This window comes from Cebidichthys violaceus, unplaced genomic scaffold, assembly GCF_023349555.1.
Source record: "Cebidichthys violaceus isolate CVI_PGR_0920_01 unplaced genomic scaffold, fCebVio1.0.p SCAF_76, whole genome shotgun sequence".
Lineage (NCBI taxonomy): Eukaryota > Metazoa > Chordata > Actinopteri > Perciformes > Stichaeidae > Cebidichthys > Cebidichthys violaceus.
The window spans coordinates 198932-224699 of record NW_027176960.1 but is presented as its reverse complement, the minus strand read 5'-3'; the positions used below and the strand labels follow the sequence as shown (position 1 = coordinate 224699).

Here is a 25768-nt window from a genome sequence, read left to right as displayed (position 1 = left end):
TATTCTAGATGTTTGCTCATTTAGATTAGATTAGCTTTTTCTATTGTTAGATATTTGTTTAGTTTAATTATTGTTAATTACACTGTGGTATGTATGTATATATACATAAACCACAGGACCAGCATGCACTGGGGTGGGCCTGTGGTTTACCTGACAGGGTTTCTTTGTTCTTTCGTTTGCTTGTCTAGTTTAGTTCTTGATAATAAATCATAAGAAACAGAATCCTGTGTTGACGCGAGGAACTCTTTTTCCATCAGTGGCTCTTTGATTCATGTTGCTTTAGATTTGTGTTTTGTGGACAAATGACCGTCTACAAGAGCTGTTGATACATTTCAGTTGTGTTTCAATTTCATCGTCATCTTAAGACAAATCATCACAATCATCAAGAACATAACTGAGTAGTTTTGCAGCGTTTTTGTTTCATTTTACAAACCGCAAAATCCGTCTCCTTTGAAACGTTTTTGAGAATCTAGTTTAGTTGTTTGGGAACATGATCTCCTGTGTGTGTGAGAGTGTGTGTGAGAGTGTGTGTGTGTGTGTGTGTGTGTGTGTGTGTGTGTGTGTTAAGGTAACATTGTCTGGCTGCATATAGAAACTGGATTATTGGAGGAGACGTTCTCTGTCTTCTTGAAGTTGAAGTGAGTTTTTGTGTGAAAGTGTGTCGTCTCTTCTTCTGGTCTCTGTTGACCTCGTTCAAGAATTCACTTCATCACACAACGAAAACAAGACAACATTCACACCGACGACGTTTGGGAGGAAAACGATGAATACTTATTGGCAAGAAAAGGCCTGTAAGCTTTCTAACTGCTTGTTTTCAGTCGTTGAGTTTCAGTGAAATGTATTTTGGTGACAGAATGAGTCTTAAGATGAAGTCCTGTGGATCTGCTGCAGGTTCAAAGTCTCTACGAGCAGAATCAATGTAGGATGATGATGATTTGAGATCAAAGAGATTCTCCACTCTGTAGAAGCTTTAAAGACGTTCTCTTTCCTACGGTCTGGAGGACAAACGTCTCATCCACTGTTTCTGTGAAGCGTCATCAGAGGTCAACAGCTTCTAATGGCCTGTCTTATCTCCTGGTGCATTGTGGGTAAAAACACTGATAACAAGACTCTGCTCTTTCTGTCTCTCTCTCTGTCTCTGGATTTATCTCTTCTCTGTTTCAAGTTCATCTCTCTCTCTTTCCCATCCCTCCTTTATTTTCTCTGGTCTTTCCTCGTTGCTTCTCTCGTACAACCTTTAAACGCTGAGTCATCAAGGATTCTTTTAAACTAGGATTGGTTCTAGTCAGAATTTAGCCAAACTAGTGTTAAAATGAGTAAATGCAGATTTTAAATGTAGCAGAGCTCTGTTGAGAAGATCTTTGTAGAGTTTAATCTGGAGACGCTTGCTTACTCAAATTAATCAAAACCAGCAGAGGACTTTGATGTTGGATCAGGAGACAACTTCACGTGTTGAAGCTGCATTCTCTCTAGTGTCCACCAGGGGGCGACTCCTCTGGTTGTATAGAAGTCTAGTCTAAAATGACTCTACTTCTCTCTTGATTTATTCCCTCAGTAAACATTGTAAACATGAGTTTATGGTCTCAATCTCTAGTTTACAGTCTTCAGACTGAGACAAATGAAGATGGCAACGGCCAAAATGAAAGCTAGCGACAGAGAAAAACCAAGGTGGCGGCGGGCAAAAATGAGTTGAGTTCCCCTTTAAGTCTGGAAACATTTTCTCTTCTTCTTTAACAAACAACGGGGACATTTCAGTGTGGTGATGACACATGTTGCTGTTGTTGTCGTTGTTGTTGTTGCTGTTGTTGTCATCGTTGTCGTTGTTGTTGTCGTTGTTGTGAGAGTGAAGTCTAATCAAACTCTCTCAGAGATTCAGAGTCACACAGCTGTGACGTCACTCCCTCCTGGTGTATTTAAAACCTCACAGATCCAAAGTGGAAACTGATGAAATCTCAAAATAAACACAGAGATCCAAAAGTCAACAAACAGTTGAGCGCTGAACTTGGAGCTCCGTCCATCACGTTGTTTGAAATGTTTCAGCAACATGTTGACTTGAGACCAACGAGAGCTTTAATGTTTCCAGAAGCTCATTCGGCTCTGGAGGCCTCAGTAATGCAGGACAGATGCACCAAAGCAGACCCACCGCACGGCTCAGCTTTCTGCAAATCACTTGATGAAAACTCAGAGCTTTGCTAAACAAAAGCTCCGCGTTGCGTTCGCTGACTGACCATAATCCCGCTGCTGGTCCATGCTTGCGTTAACGGCTTCAGGTGTTGTCGTTACCTGAGCGAGGACTTCCTGTGGGATCGTCCCTCCCCCGTTCTGTAAACCTCTCAACCGGCTTTGAAGCTGCAGATTAAACGGCTCTCGGGTTCTTAAAGGCTGACGAGTGAAAGGAGAGGAGATGAACCACGAGGAGACGTGAGAGGTGAGGATAACTCGCTTCATTCTGCATACCGTTGACCAACATCTCTAATAGGAACAACATGCTGAGTGTGACGAGCCTAATGATGCATTCACTGCTTCCATTATTGTATATATATACACACATATATACATTCCACACAACAGCGTGTGGAAGCTAAAGATAACGGTGTAGAGAAAACAAGCTGCTGACCACAAAGAGACCGAAACAACTTGAAAATGTGAAGATGTGTAAAAGAGAAACAAAGAGACTTTTAAAATAACTATGAAAAGGGGCAAAACAACTACAAAGAGACACAAAACGACCACAAAGAGACACAAAATGACTACAAAGAGACACAAAACAACCACAAAGAGACACAAAACAACCACAAAGACACACTAAACAACATAATGGCGTTGAGAAACAAGCTAATGCTAAAATTAACTTGATTAATAATTAATAATTGTTATTTCCATGACGTACGTTAAAGTAACTGCTTAACTGCAGCTGCAGTGGTGCAAAATATGTACATTTACTCAAGTTATGTACTTAAAGTGCAACGTTGAGGTACTTGTACTTTCCGTTTTATGCTACTTTATAATTTTTACACCACTAAATAAAAATGTTAAGCTTTAGTAACAGATTCAGATCATTAAAACTAAATATAATGATTATTATTATTATTATAGATTAAACTAGCAGCAGTATATTAAGTCATTAAAATGACACATTAATGCATCAATAAATATAAAACAATATTATAGTAGTTTATTCATAATGAGTACTTTTGTAGGAGCTTCCCTTGTAACAGAGTGTTTCTACACTGTAGTATCAGTAGCTTTACTGAAGTATTGGTTGATAATGATAGTGATGATTGTGATGAAGAGGAGAGATTATGACGGTTTTCTTCTGTTGAATTAGTTTGTGACTCTGATATAAAGCTGGAATAAGTTTGAATGAAATCATCATTAAATAAGAGTTCTGGACAACAGATCAGAGACGGTGATGTCATGGCCGGGGGTAAAAATACACTCTTGGGAAACCTCTTGGTCTCAGAGACTTGAGCTGTGGGTGGACAGCTGCTCCACAAGAGACCTCAGGGGGAAAGAAGAACTCTTATTCTGGGGCTGAGAAGTCCGACGTTCGGCTTTCTGCCTGAATGAAACTCTGCTGTCTGACGAGAAACGTTCCGTTACTACTTGATTTGAGATGTAATGAGCAAAGAAAAGAGCCATGGCTGTAAATAAGGAACTCATTTATACATATTTCATATGTATCAAAACATAAATCATTAATGCCATTCATTCATGAGCGGATGGGTTACTGAATGGGCCTACAAGGAACAGGACCAGGGGCCCAAAGTGTGAGGGGCCCCCAGGACTTCACAATACAAAATGTCTCTCGAAGAGACTACAAAGAGACACAAAAAGACTACAAAGAGACACAAAGCAACGACAAAGAGACACAAAATAACTACAAAGAGACACAAAGCAACTACAAAGAGACACAAAAGAACTACAAAGAGACACAAAAAGACTACAAAGAGACACAAAACAACTACAAAGAGACACAAAAGAACTACAAAGAGACACAAAAAGACTACAAAGAGACACAAAAGAACTACAAAGAGACACAAAACAACTACAAAGAGGCACAAAACAACTAAATAAAGACACAACAACACAAATACCAAAATGACCACAAACAGACAAAAAACTATGAAGAGATGCAAAACAGCTGCATAGACACACAAAAAGACTTAAAACTACAAAAAGGTGCAAAATGACCACAAACACAAGAGGACTACAAAGAGACACTAAAGGACTACAAAGAGACACTGAATGACCACAAAGAGACACTAAAGGACTACAAAGAGACACTGAATGACCACAAAGAGACACAAATTGCCTCTTAAAATAGCTGATGTGGCGACGTTCTCTCCTGTGGACACGGTGAATCTGTGGATCTCATTGAATTAATTCATTTCATTCCGTCTCTGGTTGTAAACCGCGTGGAGCCGTCAGCGTGATGCACAGCCTGCTCGCTGTCCCCGATGTTCAGGTCTTCGGTCTCTCGTAAACCGAGGTGCCTGTAAAGCTTTGTAACTCACTGACTTCTTCATATCACATAAATCATGTCGTCCCTGCAGCTCTGCACACATGGTTCCTGTTTGAAGCAGAAATCTGTATGTTTCTGGTGATCCTCTGACTATTTATGGTCTCACCCTGTCGCTACTCGCCTCTGGCTTTCTTCTGCCTATTTATGGCCCGCCGGGTTTTTAATGTTCCTTCACAGGGACGTACGTGAGACAACAGTAGGTTAATGCAGCGCTTATCGGGAATCTAACGCGGTGCATTCAGGACCCGGTGCTGCTGTGTTTCAAACTCAAAGTCTCATACAGGACAGCTGTTTACTGTCTACGGCTGTTTATGCAACGACAACTTGAAGTGGCAAGAAGCAACTTTTACCAACCTCTGAATCGCGACAGAGACCTGTCAATCAGCGTGTAGCCCCGCCCCTAAAGCATCCCCTGCTTTATGGTCTGTTTGACTCTAAATGGACCATAATGTACTAAATGAACATCATGCTGTATTGAAGAAGACTTGAAACTAGAGACCATGAATTCATGTTTACGATGCTCCGTTACCTTCGTGACACCGGTTGGAGGTCTGTGGAGGTCCTGACACTCAAATCAAACACGCTGACATTTGACAAGACACACTGATGAGGTCTCTGTCGCCTCCGGCTGGAAGACTTCACTCTGAGAGAACAGGTCGTTTAGAGGCCGGAGGTCGACCGAGCGAAACAAAAAGGCTTCAGGTGTTGAAGTCATTTAAACCAGACACAGAGACAGTCGGACCGACTTCTCTACACATCCATCTATGATCCTCTGGTTGTATAGAAGTCTAGTCTAAAATGACTCTACTTCTCTCTTGATTTATTCCCTCAGTAAACATTGTAAACATGAGTTTATGGTCTCAATCTCTAGTTTACAGTCTTCTTCAATACAGCATGATGTTCATTTAGTACATTATGCTCCATTTAGAGTCAAACAGACCATAAAGAGGGGATGATTTAGGGGCGGGGCTACATGCTGATTGACAGGTCTGGCGACACACTAAATCTGTTTCTGGCATATTAAATAGTCTGGAGTTATAAATGTTGACTCAAAGATGAACTGATTAATACTGTGACACAATAACCTCAAGAATTCATACAATAATTATGACAATTTTCACACAGATGTGACGCCATTAAAAGCCTAAACAAGTCGCTCTGAGTAATGAAGTTCTGTTCTTCAATCCTCTGGCGTTAAACTTCAGCTCCCTGAAGAAGGACATGTGTATTTCTTCTCTTTCAGATGTTGATTTATAGTTGTCTTCATGGTAAAGAGCATTGAAAACAGATAGAGCACTTTCACTCACCGTGCTGGTTTGATGAACTGAACCTCCAGCAGAGGCTGATGGGTGGACGAACTGTGTGTCCAGATGTTGAGGTTAAATCAGAGACGGATGCTGAATGAACCTCGGGTAGATCCTGGATCTGTGTTCTCCGTCCAGAGAAGAGAAAGACTTTCTGCAGGAAGACGTGAATGTTGAGTTTGAGGAAGCAGGTTTTATTTCACATCCTGAGATGTTTCTTTGAACTGCTCTGTGTCCAATAATCCACACATATTGTTCTGTATTGTTCCCTGTTTTAGGACATCACCTTGATTTTTGTGTTTATAAAGATCAGTAAGAACTACAATCCAACATGTGTGCTTCTATTCTAGTCATTACCGTTAATTAAAGCTGAGCACAGTTTCCACTGTGACGTTAAAATGAGTAGAAGCCGTCTACAGTTCCTCTAGGAAGCGAGGAGGATTCAGAAAAAGATCAGCTGAAGAAGAGAGAGGACATCTGAGGCGTTATAAAGTAAAACAGAGATGTTACTGTTGGAACGTCTCTCCTGACCGATGCAGAAGAAACACTGAGATGTTTTCATATCGTCACACAACAGGTTTCTCCTCCAGAGGCTCGTCACGAGCAGATGGTGATGATGATGATGATGATGATGAGCGGTTACATAATCCTGACTCATCACATCGCCTCCTAACGAGGAGCATAAATACACGAGAGACGCTCTGATGTATACAACAAGTACTGTGCAATCTTTGGTACAAAAGTATGTGTACTTTACACAAGTGTACTTGTACTGCACGACGTCCCAGAGGAGACATCATGTCTTCCTCTGAGAGACGTTTAAAGAACAGGAGAGGAAGTTAAACATATGAAAGCACGAGTCAGTCTGGACGTACTGAAGTACACCCTACATGAATGATGACATGAATACTGTGCATGAACACATAAAATGTTAAATTTGTCTCTGTGCTCAGAGAGTTTTGACTATTTACAATAAATCACATAAACTGTTCAGACCTTTTACTGCAGAACCTCACTGAAGTAAAAGTATATGAATGTAGTTAAAGTCAAAGTACTAATTGATGAGTAAAGTGTTCAGCAGAGACCGGGAGGTAGTACTCTGAATCCATTCACGTGTTCTGGTTCCTCGAGAAAAAAATAAAACAAAACATCTCGGAAATTTACAACTTTAATCTCATAATTATTATTTTTGTACAATTTTAATTGTGAAAATTCAGAGTTTCTTCCCCCCCGGCTCCGTACTTCATATTTTTGTTTACCTAAAATGGCCTGAATACAGCGTTTTAACAGACTATTGACAGCTTTAACTAGAGCACTGCTTCATATTTAATTCGCTCATTGTTTGAATTTTTCATTAAAAAAATAGTTTTTCTCCAAAGTACGGAGTAACTGGAGCCGTCAGATAAAAGCAGAGGATCAAAACATGAATGATTGGATTAAATTTCAGTCACGTGAACCCAAACAACTTTAAATCACACGCACTGTTCTGTCAGTTTGCACAGAGACAAACTGTTATCAGTAGAAACCAAACGCGGCCGCGGTTTCTCCATCTGTATTCAGCCACGTCTGCTGCAACAGAAGGTCAGACACTCAGATAAGAAAAGAAAAGAGAGAGCAGCAGCGTTTGAGGCCAGAGCGGAATACCAACGAGGAGGCCTTCAGGGTCACAACAAGACTCTGCTATTCTCTCTGAAGAACCGCCGCTGACCCCCAAACAGTTTCTAACCACGGCGGCGTGGAGCTGCAGCTCTGAGCTCCACGCCAGAGAAACATCAACACTAACGAGGGTTCTATTCCGCAGCTCCTCGTTAAAGAGGTTCTCTCAACAGAAGGGGGTTTTCTAGCTGCTGCTGAGCTCATTTCCCTGTAACCAGAGTAGCATTAAAGCATGGTGGCATTAGCAAGCTAGCCAGCTAGCTAACTAGCCACCCGCTAAATGAGTCACAGCTCTATGTGTCAGCCACACACTCACAGATGAGGTGTTATAATGAGGTAATAATGAAATTTGAACAAGTTGAAGGTCTTTTTATTGTTATATTTATGTTTTACATTTGAAGCACGTTTGTTAATTTACTTTCTAGCTTCTTTTTCTTTTTTACAACATTTTACCTTCAAACCAACAAACAAACCAAAATGAAGCGCTGGTCTGCACAAAGTTTGGAGAACGTCATAAGCTGCATGTTTACATTTTTTGTTTGCTGATGAGCAATCTAGAAGATGATGTCTCACAGCTAACATGTCACGTTAGCACAGTGCTAACATGCAGGCTAGTCATTTAGAGTAATAGTCCAATAGACAAACATAGCATTTAGTGTTGAAGATGTACAGTAGATCTTTAGCATGTTAGCATACAGAGTTAAACAGGTGAATTTGGTTATTAGCTGGTTCTCTGTTATGAATTTAATGCGTAATAATTGGACAGTTTGACCTGCTGCTGACGCTGGATAAAAAAGTCAGCGGATCACTAAAGTCAGTAGGATTCTTCTTCTGGGGATCATTAAGTTTTACACCAGATCTCATGTCAATCTATCCCATCGTTGTGGAAATATTTTAGTCTGGAGCTGGATATTGTTTTGTTTTTCAAGTCACTTTGAGAAAAACATGTTTTTCTATCAGAGGTGTGGCTCGAGTCACATGACTCGTTAACCACAGAGCAGATGCACATCAGGCTCTTTTGTCTGCAGCCACTGTAAATACAGTAGGTGTGTGTGTGTGTGTGTGTGAGACGATGAACGGGAGTTATGACAGGATTTTTAAAGCCTGAAGCTAAAACACGACTCGGCACAAAGCAGCCTCAGCTCCTTTAATGACATCATTGTGTCAGACTATTATACGGCTCATGAAATATTTACCTTCAGGACGCTAAAAACACAACGAGCAGCTGCTCTGTGGGAGCTCATTTAAAGCTGCTCCATGTCTTTGTGCTGAACCGGTCCTGCTGTTAAAAGACTGAACCGTCCTGCTGTTAAAGGACTGAACCGTCCTGCTGTTAAAGGACTGAACCGTCCTACTGTTAAAGGACTGAAACGTCCTGCTGTTAAAGGACTGAACCGTCCTGTTGTTAAAGGACTAACCCGTCCTGTTGTTAAAGGACTAACCAGTCCTGCTGTTAAAGGACTGAAACGGTCCTGTTGTTAAAGGACTAACCCGTCCTGTTGTTAAAGGACTGAACCGTCCTGTTGTTAAAGGACTAAACCGTCCTGTTGTTAAAGGACTGAACCGTCCTGTTGTTAAAGGACTAACCCGTCCTGTTGTTAAAGGACTGAACCGTCCTGTTGTTAAAGGACTGAACCGTCCTGTTGTTAAAGGACTGAAACGTCCTGCTGTTAAAGGACTGAACCGGTCCTGTTGTTAAAGGACTAACCCGTCCTGTTGTTAAAGGACTAACCTGTCCTGTTGTTAAAGGACTAACCCGTCCTGCTGTTAAAGGACTGAACCGTCCTGTTGTTAAAGGACTAACCCGTCCTGTTGTTAAAAGACTAAACCGTCCTGTTGTTAAAGGACTAATCCGTCCTGTTGTTAAAGGACTGAACCGTCCTGTTGTTAAAGGACTAACCCGTCCTGTTGTTAAAGGACTAAACCGTCCTGTTGTTAAAGGACTAACCAGTCCTGTTGTTAAAGGACTAACCCGCCCTGTTGTTAAAGGACTAACCCGTCCTAACCCGTCCTGTTGTTAAAGGACTGAACCGTCCTGTTGTTAAAGGACTAACTCGTCCTATTGTTAAAGGACTAACCCGTCCTGTTGTTATAGAACTAACCCGTCCTATTGTTAAAGGACTAACCCGTCCTGTTGTTAAAGGACTAACTCGTCCTGTTGTTATAGGACTGAACCGCCCTGTTGTTAAAGGACTAACCCGTCCTGTTGTTAAAGGACTGAACCGGACCATCAACTACAATCATCATTTACAGAAAATATAATTCAGAAAAAATAAAATAAGTCACTCCCTATAATCAGCAGTGGATATTTGAGTAAATGCATTAAAGGTGTTGTTGTTGATAAAACAATAATAATTGAAAATATATTATTTATGGAAGAAAAACATCTGGAGAATCATCTTTTTAGAAAACTAAAACCCACATCTTATAGACAAACCTCATCAAGCTGCTCGTCTCCTGTGATTAGAAATATAGAAGCGTCTGTTTTACTTCTCTATATTTATTATGTGGTTTAATGATATGTGTGTGTGTGTGTGTGTGCATTTAGAACAGAGAGGAGTTTCTACCTTCGGGGTCTTGATACGTCTCGACATGTTTGACGTCCGGTGTTCTCAGACTGTAAAGGTTCTTCATTGATCTAAAAAAAACAAGACACAAAAAGTAGCAATTACATGTTTGTGTTCATCACAGTTCAGCTGCAGAAACGTCATTAAGATATCTGGATTAATATCTATTCAAACGTTTAAATGTTTCTCATTAGGCTCTGAAAATATAAGTTATAGTCTGTCCTTTAAGACGATTAAACCCAAAAGTTATGACATAACGTCACTGTATTAACCCTCATATTACCAGTTAAGAAAGTTAAGAAATTACGAATTACAAATTTTGTAAGAAAAAAAATTACATTTTGCAGATACATTCACAAATGTATCATTATTTTTTTCAGATTTATTTCATATTTTATTTTATTTCATAAATAATTATTTAATTTGTTATTATTTTATTAAAATTGTTTAAATCTTTATTTTTAAATATATATAAACAAATAATAGTATTAATAGTAAAATAAATATTATTCATGTGGCATTCAGTTTCTTTAAAAATATTAGAGCTGAAAAACAACCGACTCAACATTATTATTAATACATTATTTGTTACTCGTTTGCTGCTTTGTTTTCTGTGACTTCAAACTGAAGATCTTCAGCTTCACATGAAGAACAGACTACTAGAAGAAAGACCTGTGTTCTCTATCTGACTCCTCCCGTCCTGTGCTGGTCTCTGTGGTCTCTATAGGTCCTGGTTCAGGACCACTTTAGACCCACATTCACATGGACGTAGTCCCTAAAACAACGGTCACCTGTGTTCATCAGCAGAGGAACACTGAGTCTGTGGAGACATCAGCCTCCACTTCCTGTGACCCTGATGTCAACCGCTCCACCCACGCCGAGTGTGTGTGTGTGTGTGTGTGTGAGTGTGTGTGTGTGTGAGTGTGTGTGTGTGTGAATGCTCTCCATTCAGCCCACTGGCTGTTAGAAATCACACTATTGTTCTCAGGACAACAGGAACAGTGCAGAGTGTTGATCTGACCTCTCTTTAAGGTCCTGGAGGCTTCAGCTACAGAGAAGATAGACACAGATTATTCTTTTCAATCATTTGTTCTTTATGATAAATACACATTTACTGAAATAATCCTGTCTTCTGACCACTAGTGTGTGTTGCTGCCTTCTCTCTGGATCTTTACCCTTTAGATCACATCATTATGCAGATATTCAACAACAAACACACAAATGATATCTGTCTTTCTGTCAAATCTCTTTTATTCTGTAAAACCACACAAGACGTGTTCTGGAGACTTTACGGTTGAATTAATCTCAATAATCAGCTTTCATTGTCTTCAGTTGAAGGAAAAGGTTTAGAAAGAAGCTCCAGAACCGTCAGAAATATGACTTATGTAATAGTTTACCACCGGCGATAAACCGGACCTCTGTTCTTATTATTGAATCAAAGTGTAGTTCATTCATCTGCTCTGCTCCGCGTTCTTCTACGTTGTTTCTACAATACATTCTATGATATCTGAGTTTGTTTCTAAGTCTTTTCAAAATAAACTTCCGTCTTCACAGGAAACTTACTTTAAAAGTTCGTCGTTTGAGTTAACGTAATAATAACAGTTATTGATGAATGAATGAGTCGTATGAAGCGCACTGATAATCTAAGAGCAGTCTGAGGAGAACCAGAGGAAGCTTCTCGTTTGTGGATTCCTGAAGAGCGTCTCTGCTCTCAGGAATGTCATTAAGAACTTTTACGTCTTTACTTGAAGGAATGTAACGCTGAGACAAAGACGCTCTTTCTCCTTCAAACAGCTCAGCTTTCACTCCACAAACACTCACGTCATTCACTCCAAAGTAGTAGTACATCACAGTACTGCATTCACAGAAGTACTGGAGTCAAGCTGGGGCTAGAGGAGGTGAAGAAGGAGTTAAGGAAGGGAGGACAAAAGAGAGGAGGAAATAAAGGAAAGACAAAAGAATAAAGAAGGGAACGAGGAGGAAATGAAAGAAAAAAGAAACAAGTAGAAGAGGGAAGTTACTGAAAAACTTGGAAAGAGACAAAAAAGAAAGGAAAGAGGGGAAGGGAAGGAGGAAGGAAAGGAGGAAGAATAAAGAAGGAAAGGAGGAAGGAAAGGAGACATATGGAAAGAAAAAGGAAAAAGGAAAGGTGAGAACGAGAGAAGACATTTGGAAGAAAAGTTGAAGGAAAAAAGAAAATCAAGAAAAGAAATGAAAGAAACAGAACAAACGGAATAAAAAGAAGAGGATGAAAGAAAGAACGGAAAGAAAAGAAGGAAAGAAAAGAAGGAAAGAGGAGACATCAGGATGAAGTTAGAGTGTCCAACAAATAAGAAGCAGACCGACTGGATCTCATTTGTTTCTGTCGTCAAATAAACACTTCTGTCGCTTTATGATCATGACTCCTGTCAGCTCCTGAAACAGACGAACACCAGGAGACCCTGAACACATCGTTAACACCTCACGACGGTACCTGAACACATCGTTAATATTAATACGTCACAACGGTACCTGAACACATCGTTAATATTTATACGTCACGACGGTACCTGAACACATCGTTAACACGTCACGACTGTACCTGAACACATCGTTAACACGTCACGACGGTACCTGAACACATCGTTAACACGTCACGACAGTACCTGAACACATCGTTAACACGTCACGACGGTACCTAAACACATCATTAACACGTCACGACAGTACCTGAACACATCGTTAACACGTCACAACGTTACCTGAACACATCGTTAACACGTCACGACGGTACCTGAACACATCGTTAATATTAATACGTCAGTTGGACCGATGGAACCGGAACACATCGCTGAACCCAACAGACAAAACGTTAACTGATCGTATCAAACAAAAACACGTCTCCTAGTTTTAAATCCTGTTTAAATATTCATTTTTCTCTCGTTAGATCACAAACACATGTAAAGTATTCTGTTTTTCATCTTCTGTCCAACACTTTCAAATGTTTCATGACTCACCCTGCACTCCAAAAAATTCTTCTTCTTCTTCTTCTTCTTCTGCATCCAATCAAATGAGACGTAGTGAAACCAGCTCCCACATCGGTCACATACAACCTCACTTCTCTGTTTGTGGATCGTAAACAGAGAAATAGAATGTTTGTTTAGATATCTGCGAACCAAAAACTACGTTTTCATTTTCAACAACAGGACGAGTTTAATCGTCGGGTAGAAAATGAGCTCGGGCAGGTTAGCATCAGTAGCTAGCGTTTGCACGACTATGCTACGCTAGCTACTGAAGTCTGTTTCACACACTTTCAACATAAAGACCGTGTAGAATCTTTTTATAGCTCACTCACACACACACACACACACACACACACACACACACACACACACTGTAAACACTGTAGAGTTGAGGAAGGAGGAAGCAGCTGGAGAGATTGATGTGATGCAAGACGGAGGAAATCCAGTGAATTACAGCGGATATATGTGTGTGTGTGTGTGTGTGTGTGTGTGTGTGTGTGTGTGTGTGTGTGTGTATGTGTGTGTGTGTGTGTGGAGGCTGTAGAGCTCACAGAGCTGGAATAAAGAGTCTGCAGACGTCCAGGAGGACTAAACAACTAAAGAAGGACGAGGAGCTTCAAGGTAGAAACAAAGAGTTTCAAAGACTGAAGTAAAGTCAATCCAGAAGTTAGAGGAAATGTTCAACACTAGACGTTCAGATGGATGTTCATGTGTTCATCTCACGTGTGTGTGTTCAGGACAGAGCTGGAGTCAGGACATGGTTAGCTTAGCTTAGCATAAAGACTGGAAGCCTCCGTGTACACGAACAGTTCTGAAGCTCATTGATTAAGACAATTAATCTGTGTAATAACTCTTTGTAACAACTCTTTGTAATAACTCTTTGTAATAACTCTTTGTAACTCTTTATTTAACTCTTTGTAACAACTCTTTGTAATAACTCTTTGTAATAACTCTTTGTAACTCTTTATTTAACTCTTTGTAACAACTCTTTGTAATAACTCTTTGTAACAACTCTTTGTAACTCTTTATTTAACTCTTTGTAATAACTCTTTGTAACAACTCTTTGTAATAACTCTTTGTAATAACTCTTTGTAACAACTCTTTGTAATAACTCTTTGTAACAACTCTTTGTAACTCTTTATTTAACTCTTTGTAATAACTCTTTGTAACAACTCTTTGCAATAACTTTGTAATAACTCTTTGTAACAACTCTTTAACAACTCTTTGTAACAACTCTTTGTAACAACTCTTTGTAACAACTCTTTGTAACTCTTTGTAACAACTCTTTGTAATAACTCTTTGTAATAACTCTTTGTAACAACTCGTCGTTCTACTCGTAGTAAAATGAACGTTGAGCGTCGTATGAAATGAGTGAACCTTGTGATGTGGAACAGGAGCAGCTGATCTCCTGCAGACACAGCAGCTCTTTGAACTGTGCAGAGTGATTCGGGTTTAATAATAATATTTATAGAGCACCTTTAGAAACAGAGTTTACAAAGTGCTTTGACAGGCAAAGAAGCAAAAGAAAGACAATAATAATAATAATAATAACAGAAAGCTCAGTGAGACATTAAAAATTTAAAAAATGTTGTAAAATAATTTAGTAAAATCCACAAATAAAAATAAAACAGAAAAGCGACGACATCACATAAAATATTTTTGTTCGAACGTTTTTTGTCGGAATTTTGGGTGTAAAATTCCTGAAGCTCATCTCTACACAGCATGGAGACCCATTCAAATATGATATTATTCATACTATTAAATATGCAGACCATATCATATAGTATTTGAAATAAAAGCAGGATGTTACACAAAGCTTTGACATCTTATCTGTGGATAAAATCATTTTACATTTTAATAACAGAAACACGGAGAGATCGGTTGGTAAGCGTGTTTTAAACTGGATGATGCAACTAGAGCTGCAAAGGAGTAACTTTTTAACAGAGAACTTGTACTAAAAGTAATATTTAACAGTCTTATAGCATGTTCTGGTTAAGTCTCGAGTCCTAAACTTTGAGTTTTGAGTCCTGAACAAGTCAAAGTAATTTTAACCCATATCTCACTGTTTAAATTTAAAAAAACGTTAGTTCTTCACTTGACTGGTTCAAACAACGAGGATTCTGAGCACTTAAGTGTCGACATGCTGTTCACATTATTATGACCCTTACTGTCAACCTGAGTTTAGCTTTGTATGTATTTTGGATTTGTTATCTTAGACATTTTATCTTCTTTGCACTGCAGCTGCTGCCCAGTGACGTCCCTCAGGATTAATGAAGTTTAATCTCATTTCATTTCATTTAACTGCATCCAGCGGAGGAGTTCAGCTTGAGGTTTACCTGTTATTGTCTTTTAGAAGAGTTTATAATTCTGTCTGCTTATGATTTAGTAAAAGGTTAGTTTTCCATTTATTCCCCTTTAATTCCAATGGAACGTTTCCACCTTGAATATTCCCAGAGTTTTGCAACTCTAAGTTGCTAAACTCTTCCTCCAATGTGCGCTCTGGTTTTCTGTTCACAGCAATTAAATGTGATTGAACTGAAGTGTTGACACGTTGTGTATTTAAGAGAGAGTGCACTTAAAGGGTTAACAGGACCCGACGGAGCTCATCCAGCAGGTGTTTGTGGAGCTGGAGGTGTGTGTGACGTCTCTGAGCTCCTCACTGACGGATGTTTGTGTTGGAATGTGAGCAGAGCGAGGATTATCTGGGTAATCCCTGACCGGGACAAAGCTAATCCTGAAGCTCATCCCTCACACCTCTGGACACTGAGCTGTTCAGACGGAAAAGACAAGAAGAAAAGTCTTGAATCAGAAGTTTGTTCTTCTACAAGGTGTCTTGTTTCAGCAAAATCAGTTTCAGAGAATCAGAGAACGAGCTAAACTCTTAGAGATAAAGAGATGACCCGCCGTTGATCTTCTTGTCTGTCACCAGTGTAGCATTAAAGCACGGTGGAATTAGCACACTAAGTAGCGTAGCCTGCTGATTCCACCATGCTTTAATGCTACACTGGTTACAGGCAATGACCCACACTAAGTTGTTAAATATCTGTGGATAGCCATGAGCTTTCCTGTTCTCTCTTTCCTGTGTGGACGAATCAATAAGTTGTTTCATTTTGCTCATTTAGCCAAATCCACCGTGCTTTCATGCCAACGGTACACAGCTATTGATTGAAGACGTAGCTATCGATCGGTGACGTAGCTATCGATCAGTGGCCCAGCTATCGATCGGTGACGTAGCTATCGATCAGTGGCCCAGCCATCGATCGGTGACGTAGCTATCGATCGGTGACGTAGCTATCGATCTGTGGCCCAGCTATCGATTGGAGACCCTGTACTCAAGCATGTGACTGTTTGTCCCTCCCGCTCTGCCGTACAGTGCCTGGAGTTCGGCGAGGGCTCGGTGACGGGCGACATGTGTGAGGACCTGTGCGTGCTCCGCCTGGTGGAGTACAAGCGCTGCCTCTACTACGAGAACGGGAAGAAGGTGATCGAGGCGCGCTGGAGAGGAAAGCCCGTCATCCTCAAGTCCAAACTGGAGAATTTCTCCTCGTACGAGCCGCTGGGAATATTGGACTACCAGGTGTTGTTTTTTAAGTTATTGATTTAAGCTCGACTTGGGTCCAAAGCAGACTGAAAATGATTCACAGTGATTGTCTCTGACAGGACACAGCAGAGGAGCTCTCACCGCTCGATGTGGTTTTCTACGCCACTCTAGAAGTAAGTTGCATCGTCACAAAGCTGCTAACCACACACAGAAACCTGTGAGTGCAGCTTCCCTGTTTCCTCTGATCTCAGGTACGAAACTCTCTGGGGCTGGCTGAGGATGACGAGGACGAGGAAGGAGGAGGAGGAGGAGGAGGAAGCAACAGCTCTCTGGCCAGACTTTGGGGGAAGAAGCTGAAGAGCAGAGATAAGAGTTACTCCAGAGCGGAGCTGGCCTCCCTCTGGTCTCTGCTGCAGCAGGAGGAGTACACCTTCCTCCGGTAACACCAGCCGTCACTCAACCGCAATACAAATATCATGTTGATATCAATATCAACATGATATTTAACATATCAACACCGCAGAACACCAGTCTGGTGTATGAGGCATGAATATGAGTCTTAGACATAAGGGTTCCAAAAGGGTTCGTCATTAAGGGCTGAGGTTCTACCCAGAACCAATAGCTTCTGAAGACCCCCTTTATGAAGACAGGGTTCCAAAAGGGTTCTTTGTAAGACTATGGGTTCCATTAAGAACCCTTTATGAAGACAGGGTTCCAAAAGGGTTCTTTGTAAGACTATGGGTTCCATTAAGAACCCTTTATGAAGACAGGGTTCCAAAAGGGTTCTTTGTAAGACAATGGGTTCCATTAAGAACCCTTTGCAAAGAAAAATAAAAAACAAGTCCTGCAAAAGAACCGTGAAGATGAAATAAAAACATGTACCTCCATCTTCCCTCCAGAGTCCTGCAGGATCTCAGCACCCACGTGGCCAAGGTGTTGGGCTCCTGCGGTCACTTCTATGCTGTGGAGTACCTGTCCGCCGGGCACGCCTGGGACCAGAACATCTTCTCCCTGGAGGAGGTGGCCGTCTCTGGGGCCCGGGGCCGGTGGACCTCCAGGGAGATGGTGCACCGCATCGCGCTCAGCTTCCTGGACATGGTGGGCCACTTCGACAACGACTTCACCCACAAGCTGCACCTGTGCGACATCAAACCGGAGAACTTCGCCATCAGGAAGGACCTGACGGTGAGTTTTTATTCATCTCCAAGAAGTGATGAACGGAAGGAGAATCAAAGCAGAGCCGGGAGATGAAAGAGACGATTGTTAAAAGAAGCTATTAGAGAGCAGAGAGGTGGACGTGAGAGGACTTTATAAAAGCAGAAGATGTGACCCTGAAGAAGTGTTCTTTAATCAAACATCATCATCTCAGTCTCCATGAACCACGTTACGATCAAACTATTCAAACTGACAATAAACAATAGTATGAAGACATCATTTAAACATACAGGTATGGAAATCTACAATAGAATAAACAAAGTAAGAGTGTGTTGATGTTAAAACTGAAAGCTGAAGTCGGTTTATTGTAGCTGTAAAGATAAAGAACACTGGATGGAATAAAACAAATGTTTTCTCAGCTCTACCAGATGTTTTCATGGTTTCTGTGCTCACTACTCTTATGTTTTACATCTCCCACGCTTGAGCCTCATGATTACAGCAGCATGAGCAGCTAAAGATGTGGACTCATTGTTGTTGTTCTCATGGATTTCTGTTAAAAGTTGGAACAGATTTACCAGCTCACTGTTTATGATGCCAAACATTGTAAAAGGTTGCTTATAAAACAAAGAGCTGACACACTGTTCACCAACAACAACAACAACAACAGAAGCTTTCATGTTTATTTCCTCTGTTTTATAGACAAAACATTTCATTTTTACGTCTTTTCTGACAGTAAAAACAGCTTCCAGAAAGGTGTAACTGCAATGAATAATTTTATTTGATGTTATCTCCAGGAGATCGTGTGCTTGGTCGTGTGCGTGCATCTGTCCGTCTGTCCTCGGCTCTTCTCTCATAATATTCGACGCATTGTCCTGTTGTGTTTTGTGCTCGTTCACGACTGTTTGCTAGAGAACCTCTCGTGGTTGTGGTGCGTCACACTTTCTGAAAAAAAGACCTTGCTCCTCTTAAAGGGCCGGTACGGGTCGCATTTCTGGCATTTTGCTCGGCTAAAAACAAGCTTTACGTTGAGCCTTCGTCGTGACTGAAAAACAAAAAGTTTGGTCTGCAGATTAACTCCATACCTGATACATAAACATCCACTAAACTAAGACTCGATACGAGATGAATAAATCCCTGTTTTTGTTTAAATTGAAGCTCCGAAAAACCAAAACCAGTGATTCATAAAGATCCTAAAATTGTGTGGATTCTGGATATCATTATATTAAATTACATTATAATCAATTCACTATTTATTTCCCATAAAACAAGTGTTCTGTTTATATACTATTTCAAATACTTGTGTGATTAAATGGTATGAATGAATATTTTAAAGCAAAACTATATAAAGAGTTGTACAAAGACTTTTAATTAGAATGAGTAAGAGAGTCAAAGTGTTCAGGTGGTATTATGTCAAAATATGCTGTTTGTTGCTATAATGAAATTATCTTTTATTTTGCATCTTTAAATGTTGAAGTATTGATATTAAAAACCTGAATGATGAGCCTGAACTTGGCGTCCTGCAGGTGGTGGCCATCGACGTGGACATGGCCTTCTTTGAGCCCAAGATGAGGGACATTCTGGACCAAAACTGCAGCAGCGACGACGACTGTAACTTCTTCGACTGCTCGTCCAGGTGTAACCCCAACAGACGCAGGTGCAGCGCCCGCCGCCGCAACAGCAACCTGCAGGTGAGAGCGAGAACCAGAGGTTATTAAATCACAACGACTGGTTATCAAAACACAGAAAATGTGTCAAAGTTGTTTCAGGGAAATTATTAAAAATATAATAAACACTGTGCTGTAAATTAATAAAGTTTTAATGTTTCATTTCTATGTTTTTATTTAAAAATTAATAAAACTTTTTATGTTACTAAATTAGTTCAGGACAGCAGTTTATTTTAAGCTTATTAATGAAATACATGTTTTATACATTAATTAAGAAATCATTCTGTAATAAGTTTCTTTAATTTAAAGAAAACATAATATTTTTTAATATAATAGCATTCACAGAAAATCTATTTATTTATAAATAAATATTTTTGGTAATAGTATAAAATCCAGATATTTAAATGTGTTTTATTGTTTGGTTCAATATTTAATTATTGACTAAAAAAAGCTTTTTTATACATTAATGAATTATCTCAAACTTAGACTATCAACCGTTACTTCAGTTGATCAGTTCAATAATTCATTTAAAGATAAAATGACGTTAATTATTAAGTAAATGTTTTTAAGAATTTAAAATGAAGAAAAGTTTATTTTCTAAAATGTAAAACAGACTTTAGGATAAATAAAACACAAGAAAACTACATTTTACAAAGCTCCGTCTTATTTAACTCTTTTATATTATCAGTAAAATTATAGAAAACATAAACTAAGACTCGCTCAGGCCGCCGTCCGTCGTCTCGGTTCTGAACGAGCTGCTTGATAAATGACGGTCGTCTGTTCACAAGAATTGGGAGTAATGGCTGTTTCACATTTAATTATATGTGAGCAGTAAAGAGAGGAATGATAATCACTGATCTGAGGCTTCAGGCTGCTGACAGCTCGGGTTCATAAATCACACATGAAGAGACGTCTTACTAGAAACATACTCAGTCTGTTAAAACATCACAAATCTGTACAAATGTTAATTTTATTACTTTAACTTTTTATTTCTTTCTGCAAAGACATTTTTCTACATATTTTACTTGTTAAAATAGTTCTAATCAGTGTTCTGATTATTCTTTTTTGTTTTCTTATTATTTAAATTATTTGTTCTCATTTTGTGAAACAACTTCTGGAACTGAAGTGCTGATTAAATAAAGATTTAATTAATTTCAGAATCATAAAGTAGCATTCACCAGTTATAACAATAATAATAATAATGATAAACCAAATGTAGTAAATGTTGCTATTAATATTATATTGTACATTACTACATGACATTATTATACACTTAGTATTAGGTTTTTCTCTTTTGCCATTAGTTAAATTATTACTATTAGTAGAAGAAGTATTACAATTATATTGTAATTTAATTATATTGTATTTAAATTGTTATGAATATAAATGCAACATAATAGCTCATCAAACTGACAATTAATTAAATTCCATCATAATGTATGATGTTACATATTGCATATGAAGCAGTTTGAAAATAATAATAGTAATAATAATGGTAATAATAATACAATAATAATAATACAATAATAATAGTAATAATTAAATAATAATAATAATAATAATAATCATAATAAAATAATAATAATAATAACCTACAGTTTGCCTTTATATCGACCGTAACTCGAAAGCCATTTTGAAGCGTCGGCCCGTCAGACTCGGAGGTAACGTCCCGGACGTCACCTTCATCACCTTCATCACCATCATCACCTTCATCACCTTCATCTCCATGACAACGCCGGGGACAGACTCTCATCACCCCGCCGGCTCCGCTATCACATGTCACATGATACGAGACGCCTGTATTCATCAGAGGAGAACATACAAGAATATGAGACGGAGGGAAAATGTGTTTCTACGGCCGATGACGAAGATGAGGATGAATTTAAATGCAAGAAATTGAGTGAATAAAAAAAGTGAAAACTAGGAAACAAGGAGACAATGATGTGAATAAGGAAGAATAAAGGAAGGAAGGATGAACAGAAGTTAAAATAATAAAAGGAAAAGTGACGACCGCAGCAAAAACTACAGATGAAGAGAAAAGATGACGAAGATGAAGAGAATGAGTTCAAATTTAAGATTTGTTTTTTGATCGTTTTCTATCTATATATTTTACTTTTTAAAATTGTTCTAATCAGTCTTCTAATTATTCTTTTTTATGTTTTATCTTATAATTAAAATTATTTGTTCTTATTTTGTGAAACTGAAGCTGAAGCTGATTAAATACAAATTTAATTAATTTCATAATCATAAGGTAGCATTCACCAGTAATAACAATAATAATAAATCGCATTTAAATGTTGTTATTAATATTATATTGTACATTATTACATGACATTATTATACACTTAGTAGTATTACCATTAGAAGAAGTATTACAATTATATTGTAATTTAATTATATTATATTTTCAACTAACAGTCAAACACAAGAGATTATTTAAATAGTAAAAGATGAAAAAAAGTAAATATGGAATGAAAATAAAGATAAAATGAAATAAAGACAAAACTATAGGGAGTAGAGAAGAGAAGCCAATAATACAGCAGAAGAGATTAATTATAGATAAAACAGGAAATAATCAAAGAGAAAGAACAAATTAAAACAAACACACACACACTAAAGAATAAAACGGTTGAAAAGAAAAAGAGGAAACAAACAAAGATGAAGAGATGAGTTGAAAAGAAAAGGAAGCTGGTGAAATACAGAAGGAAAAGAAACAAAATTAAATAACAATTAGAAAGAGAATAAAAAGATGAGAAAAATAACGTTGAAAGTAGAAACTGTTGGTTTAAAAACAAGAACAAAAAGAGAAAATACTCAAGATGAAGAGAACAAAGAGAAGTAAAAAAAGACAAATGGAGAAAAGAGGAGAAGAAGAAAGAAGTGACGATCAGAGGGTGATGACACGCTGCTGTCCTATTGGTCCACCTGGAGCTCCACAGGTGTCTCCATGGTGACCCCCTGCCTGTCAATCGTCTCCTCAGAGAAAGGAGGCATTGTCTTAGTGTGTGTGTGTGTGTGTGTGTGTGTGTGATGACTGATTGAGAATGAAAAGCGAGGCGTCGTCTGCATAATGACGTAGAAACAAAAAGATCACTCATCTTTTATCTTCCTCCCCTCTTGTCTCCTCTACTCTTCTTTCCTTTCCTGCTGTCTCTACATGTTCCCCTTGTCTCCTCTCCTCTTCTTCATCCTGACATTTTTCTTCCCTTTCCACTTCTTCATCTCCTTTCCTTTATCTTTTTCATTCCTTTTAATCTATTTTCTTAACTTCTTTTATTTTGTTTCCTTTACTTTTCACACTCCTTCTACATTTCCTGTCTTCTTCTTCTTCTTCAGGTGATTTGTGAGAAGATCTTCAGACCCTGGTTTTCTCCCACTCTGCTCGGGGCCAAAGCCGGTCTCCCTCTGCAGGTAGGCCTGTTTATATTATATTATATTTACTTCTATATTTATATGTATTTATTTACATTTACGTTGTGTATTTAAATTAATCTAAAAATGATTGTATTATTTATTAATATTGTTTTAATTGTTTTAATATTTTTATATTTATTTTGTTCAAATAAATGCAGCAGCAATAGATTGAAGACAATCATCATCTAAACTAATTAATATGAATATTGATATTTAATGATCTCTGCTGGTCGGTCATATGCAAATAATAAAAATTATTCAAAAGTAAGAAAATTTAAACTTTTCATGTATCAAATAACACTAAAAGTCATTATTAACAGAAGTACTTGGTTGTGTTTAGACAACAGAAGTACTTGGTTGTGTTTGGACAACAGAAGTACTTGGTTGTGTTTAGACAACAGAAGTACTTGGTTGTGTTTGGACAACAGAAGTACTTGGTTGTGTTTAGGAAAAGACTGTGGTTCAGGTTTAATAAGTAGGCCGACGTCACAAAAGTTCGTTAAAGTAAGTCAATGTTGACTTGGTTTCATCCGGGACATGAACACCGGCTTCCTGGGTGAAAGTTTCAGTGTTTGTTTGAGCCGTCCATCGTCCTCCCTAAGTGGACTTGACAGCCTGGTGTGTTTCATGAAGACACCAAACGGAGACTGTACGGGATGAAGTATGAGAGTAAATTGAGGTTTCGGTGGTTCTCTCTCTTGTTGTTACCAACAGGTGGAGCTGCAGCGAGCGGTGCAGGAGTGTTCAGAAACAGACGGAGGTGAGGAGGAGAGGGAGGAGGATGGAGGTGAAGGTGGAGGAGAGGCGAGTCAACGTATACAGAGCGTCCACCAGCGCCTCCTCAGCATCCTGACTCGCCTCCTCCAGGAGGGCGGGGCCTCAGGCGAGGGAGGAGGAGCCTGGGAGGAGAAAGGTCACGCCCACACCGCACTGAACTTCTGAGGAGGTGAAGAGGAGACCGTCAGGAGACTCGTGGGGCAGATATTCATCCTGGACTCCACTGACCCTCAGTGAAAACCTGGACGTTTGAGCCACCAGAATCCAGATCCAACAGGACTTAGATGGACCGATGTGGATCAGTTTCTGAGTCATATTCAGGATTATTTTGATCACACATGAACTATAAATATGTCCTATATGGCTTCTGTAGTTCCAGAGAAGGACAAGAAAAGATTCTGGTGTGGAAGGACCTGACCCCCATCCAACACCTTTAGGATGAACTGGATCACAGACCCAGAGCCGGGCCGGACCGGATCACCAGCATCGGAAAGACTGAGACCAGGAGCCTGACAGACTTTTGAGTACATCTTTGGGAAAATATACACTAAATATATTTTGTATCCCAGATTTCCACAGTTATTTTTGTCCAGGAGGATTTTGTTGAACATTGGAAACACAACATCCAGACCAGGACCAGAGAGGACTTGTTCTGGATCCCCTCAGAGGTTCTTTTCTTTAACTCCTCCAGTTAGTCTCAGTGAGATTTAAAAAAGAAGAAGAAAGTTTGAAGAGAGGCTGCAGTTATTAAAACATCTGTGTACATAAATGTAATAGTGTAGTACATGTATTAATCATCAATAATACCACTTAATAAGTAAATCAATGACTAATGTCTGTCTTCTTTTAGGCTTCCAGGATTGTGCGCAGTTTGTTTTTTTGAAGCAAAGTTAACTTTTTAAAATACAAACAGCTGCATAGAACTTTACATGTAAATACAGGTAAATACATGTAAATACAGGTAAATACATGTAAAAACAGGTAAATACATATACATACATGTAAATACATGTAAAAACAGGTAAATACATATAAATACATGTAAATACAGGTAAATACATATAAATACAGGTAAATACATGTAAAAACAGGTAAATACATGTAAATACAGGTAAATACATATAAATACATGTAAATACATGTAAAAACAGGTAAATACATATAAATACATGTAAATACAGGTAAATACAGGTAAATACATGTAAATGCATGTAAATACAAGTAAATACATGCAAATACATATAAATACATATAATATATATAATATAAATACATATAAATCTTGAAGCCGTAACAAGCACCAGAACTCCTGCAGGTAGAGAATAACACCTCACTTATTTTGTTTATGTTAAAGTAATCTAAAGTTTTATTATTTTATACAATCTGGCAAAAAAACTCAAATTGAACTCACAGAGCTGTCACTATTTACTGATTATACCTACGTACTTTTCCTCTAACAGAGTATTTTTACTGTCTACTGGTAGATCACTGATCTGAATACTTCATGAGAGAAGTGTTTGGACTCCACAGTTATTCTGTGAGGAATTTATTCTCACTGTAAAGTTCCTCGTGTTATAAACACACAGTCCAAAGCTTCTCCAGCTGCTTCTCTAAACCCAGCTGCTGCTAGTTTACATTTGGTTTTTCATCATTAGCGAGCGTAGAATAATCTGTTCTCTTTGTGGTTCATGTGTCTCCTGACAGCTGGATGTTAAAGCTACTTCCCCACACAGCCAGGAATAAAGAAAGGATTGTTTTTGTTTCATAAACATGTTTCTTTGAGGGTGTGAATATAAAGAAATCAACTTAACTCTGGACTGTACAACCCCGAATATAAGGAGGTAACGGCAGGATCTCAGCTCTGTGGGTTTTCCATCGACAGCAGATCTCCTCCTGCAGATCAAGTTTCAGAGTTTCTGCAGAAACCAAGAAGAAACGTGAGATGAGGAAGAGGATGAGGAAGCAGCAGGAGACTGAAGGTAGACACAACATGTCAGGGACAACCTAAAACTAACCCTGGGCTGACAAGTCTAAATATAAACTGAGGCTTCCAATAACAAAACAGAGAGAAATGTAATATCCTCTCAGTGTAATCCCAGGCTGACCCTCAGTGGGCCTCAGGCCTGGAGAGGAAACATTAAACCCACGGCTCGTATATTTCTC

At 38.9% G+C, this 25768-nt stretch overlaps 1 protein-coding gene across 4 annotated transcripts in view; it reads left to right on the top strand.

Moving 5' to 3' along the window:
- The window catches only part of dipk1c (divergent protein kinase domain 1C), a 29417-nt gene extending 5008 nt beyond the window's left edge, over nucleotides 1–24409 (top strand). For 3 of the 4 annotated variants that reach the window (XM_068737172.1, XM_068737174.1, XM_068737173.1), the window contains 7 exons: nucleotides 16428–16631; nucleotides 16715–16768; nucleotides 16847–17034; nucleotides 17495–17780; nucleotides 19274–19438; nucleotides 22751–22825; nucleotides 23543–24409. In XM_068737172.1, the coding sequence (XP_068593273.1) occupies nucleotides 16428–16631; nucleotides 16715–16768; nucleotides 16847–17034; nucleotides 17495–17780; nucleotides 19274–19438; nucleotides 22751–22825; nucleotides 23543–23770 (1200 nt within the window). In that variant the 3' untranslated portion in view covers nucleotides 23771–24409. Of the gene's footprint in view, nucleotides 1–13525; nucleotides 13676–16427; nucleotides 16632–16714; nucleotides 16769–16846; nucleotides 17035–17494; nucleotides 17781–19273; nucleotides 19439–22750; nucleotides 22826–23542 lie in introns of those variants that run through there. The other variant, XM_068737175.1, reaches the window with a different exon arrangement.
- Nucleotides 24410–25768: the final 1359 nt, after the last annotated feature.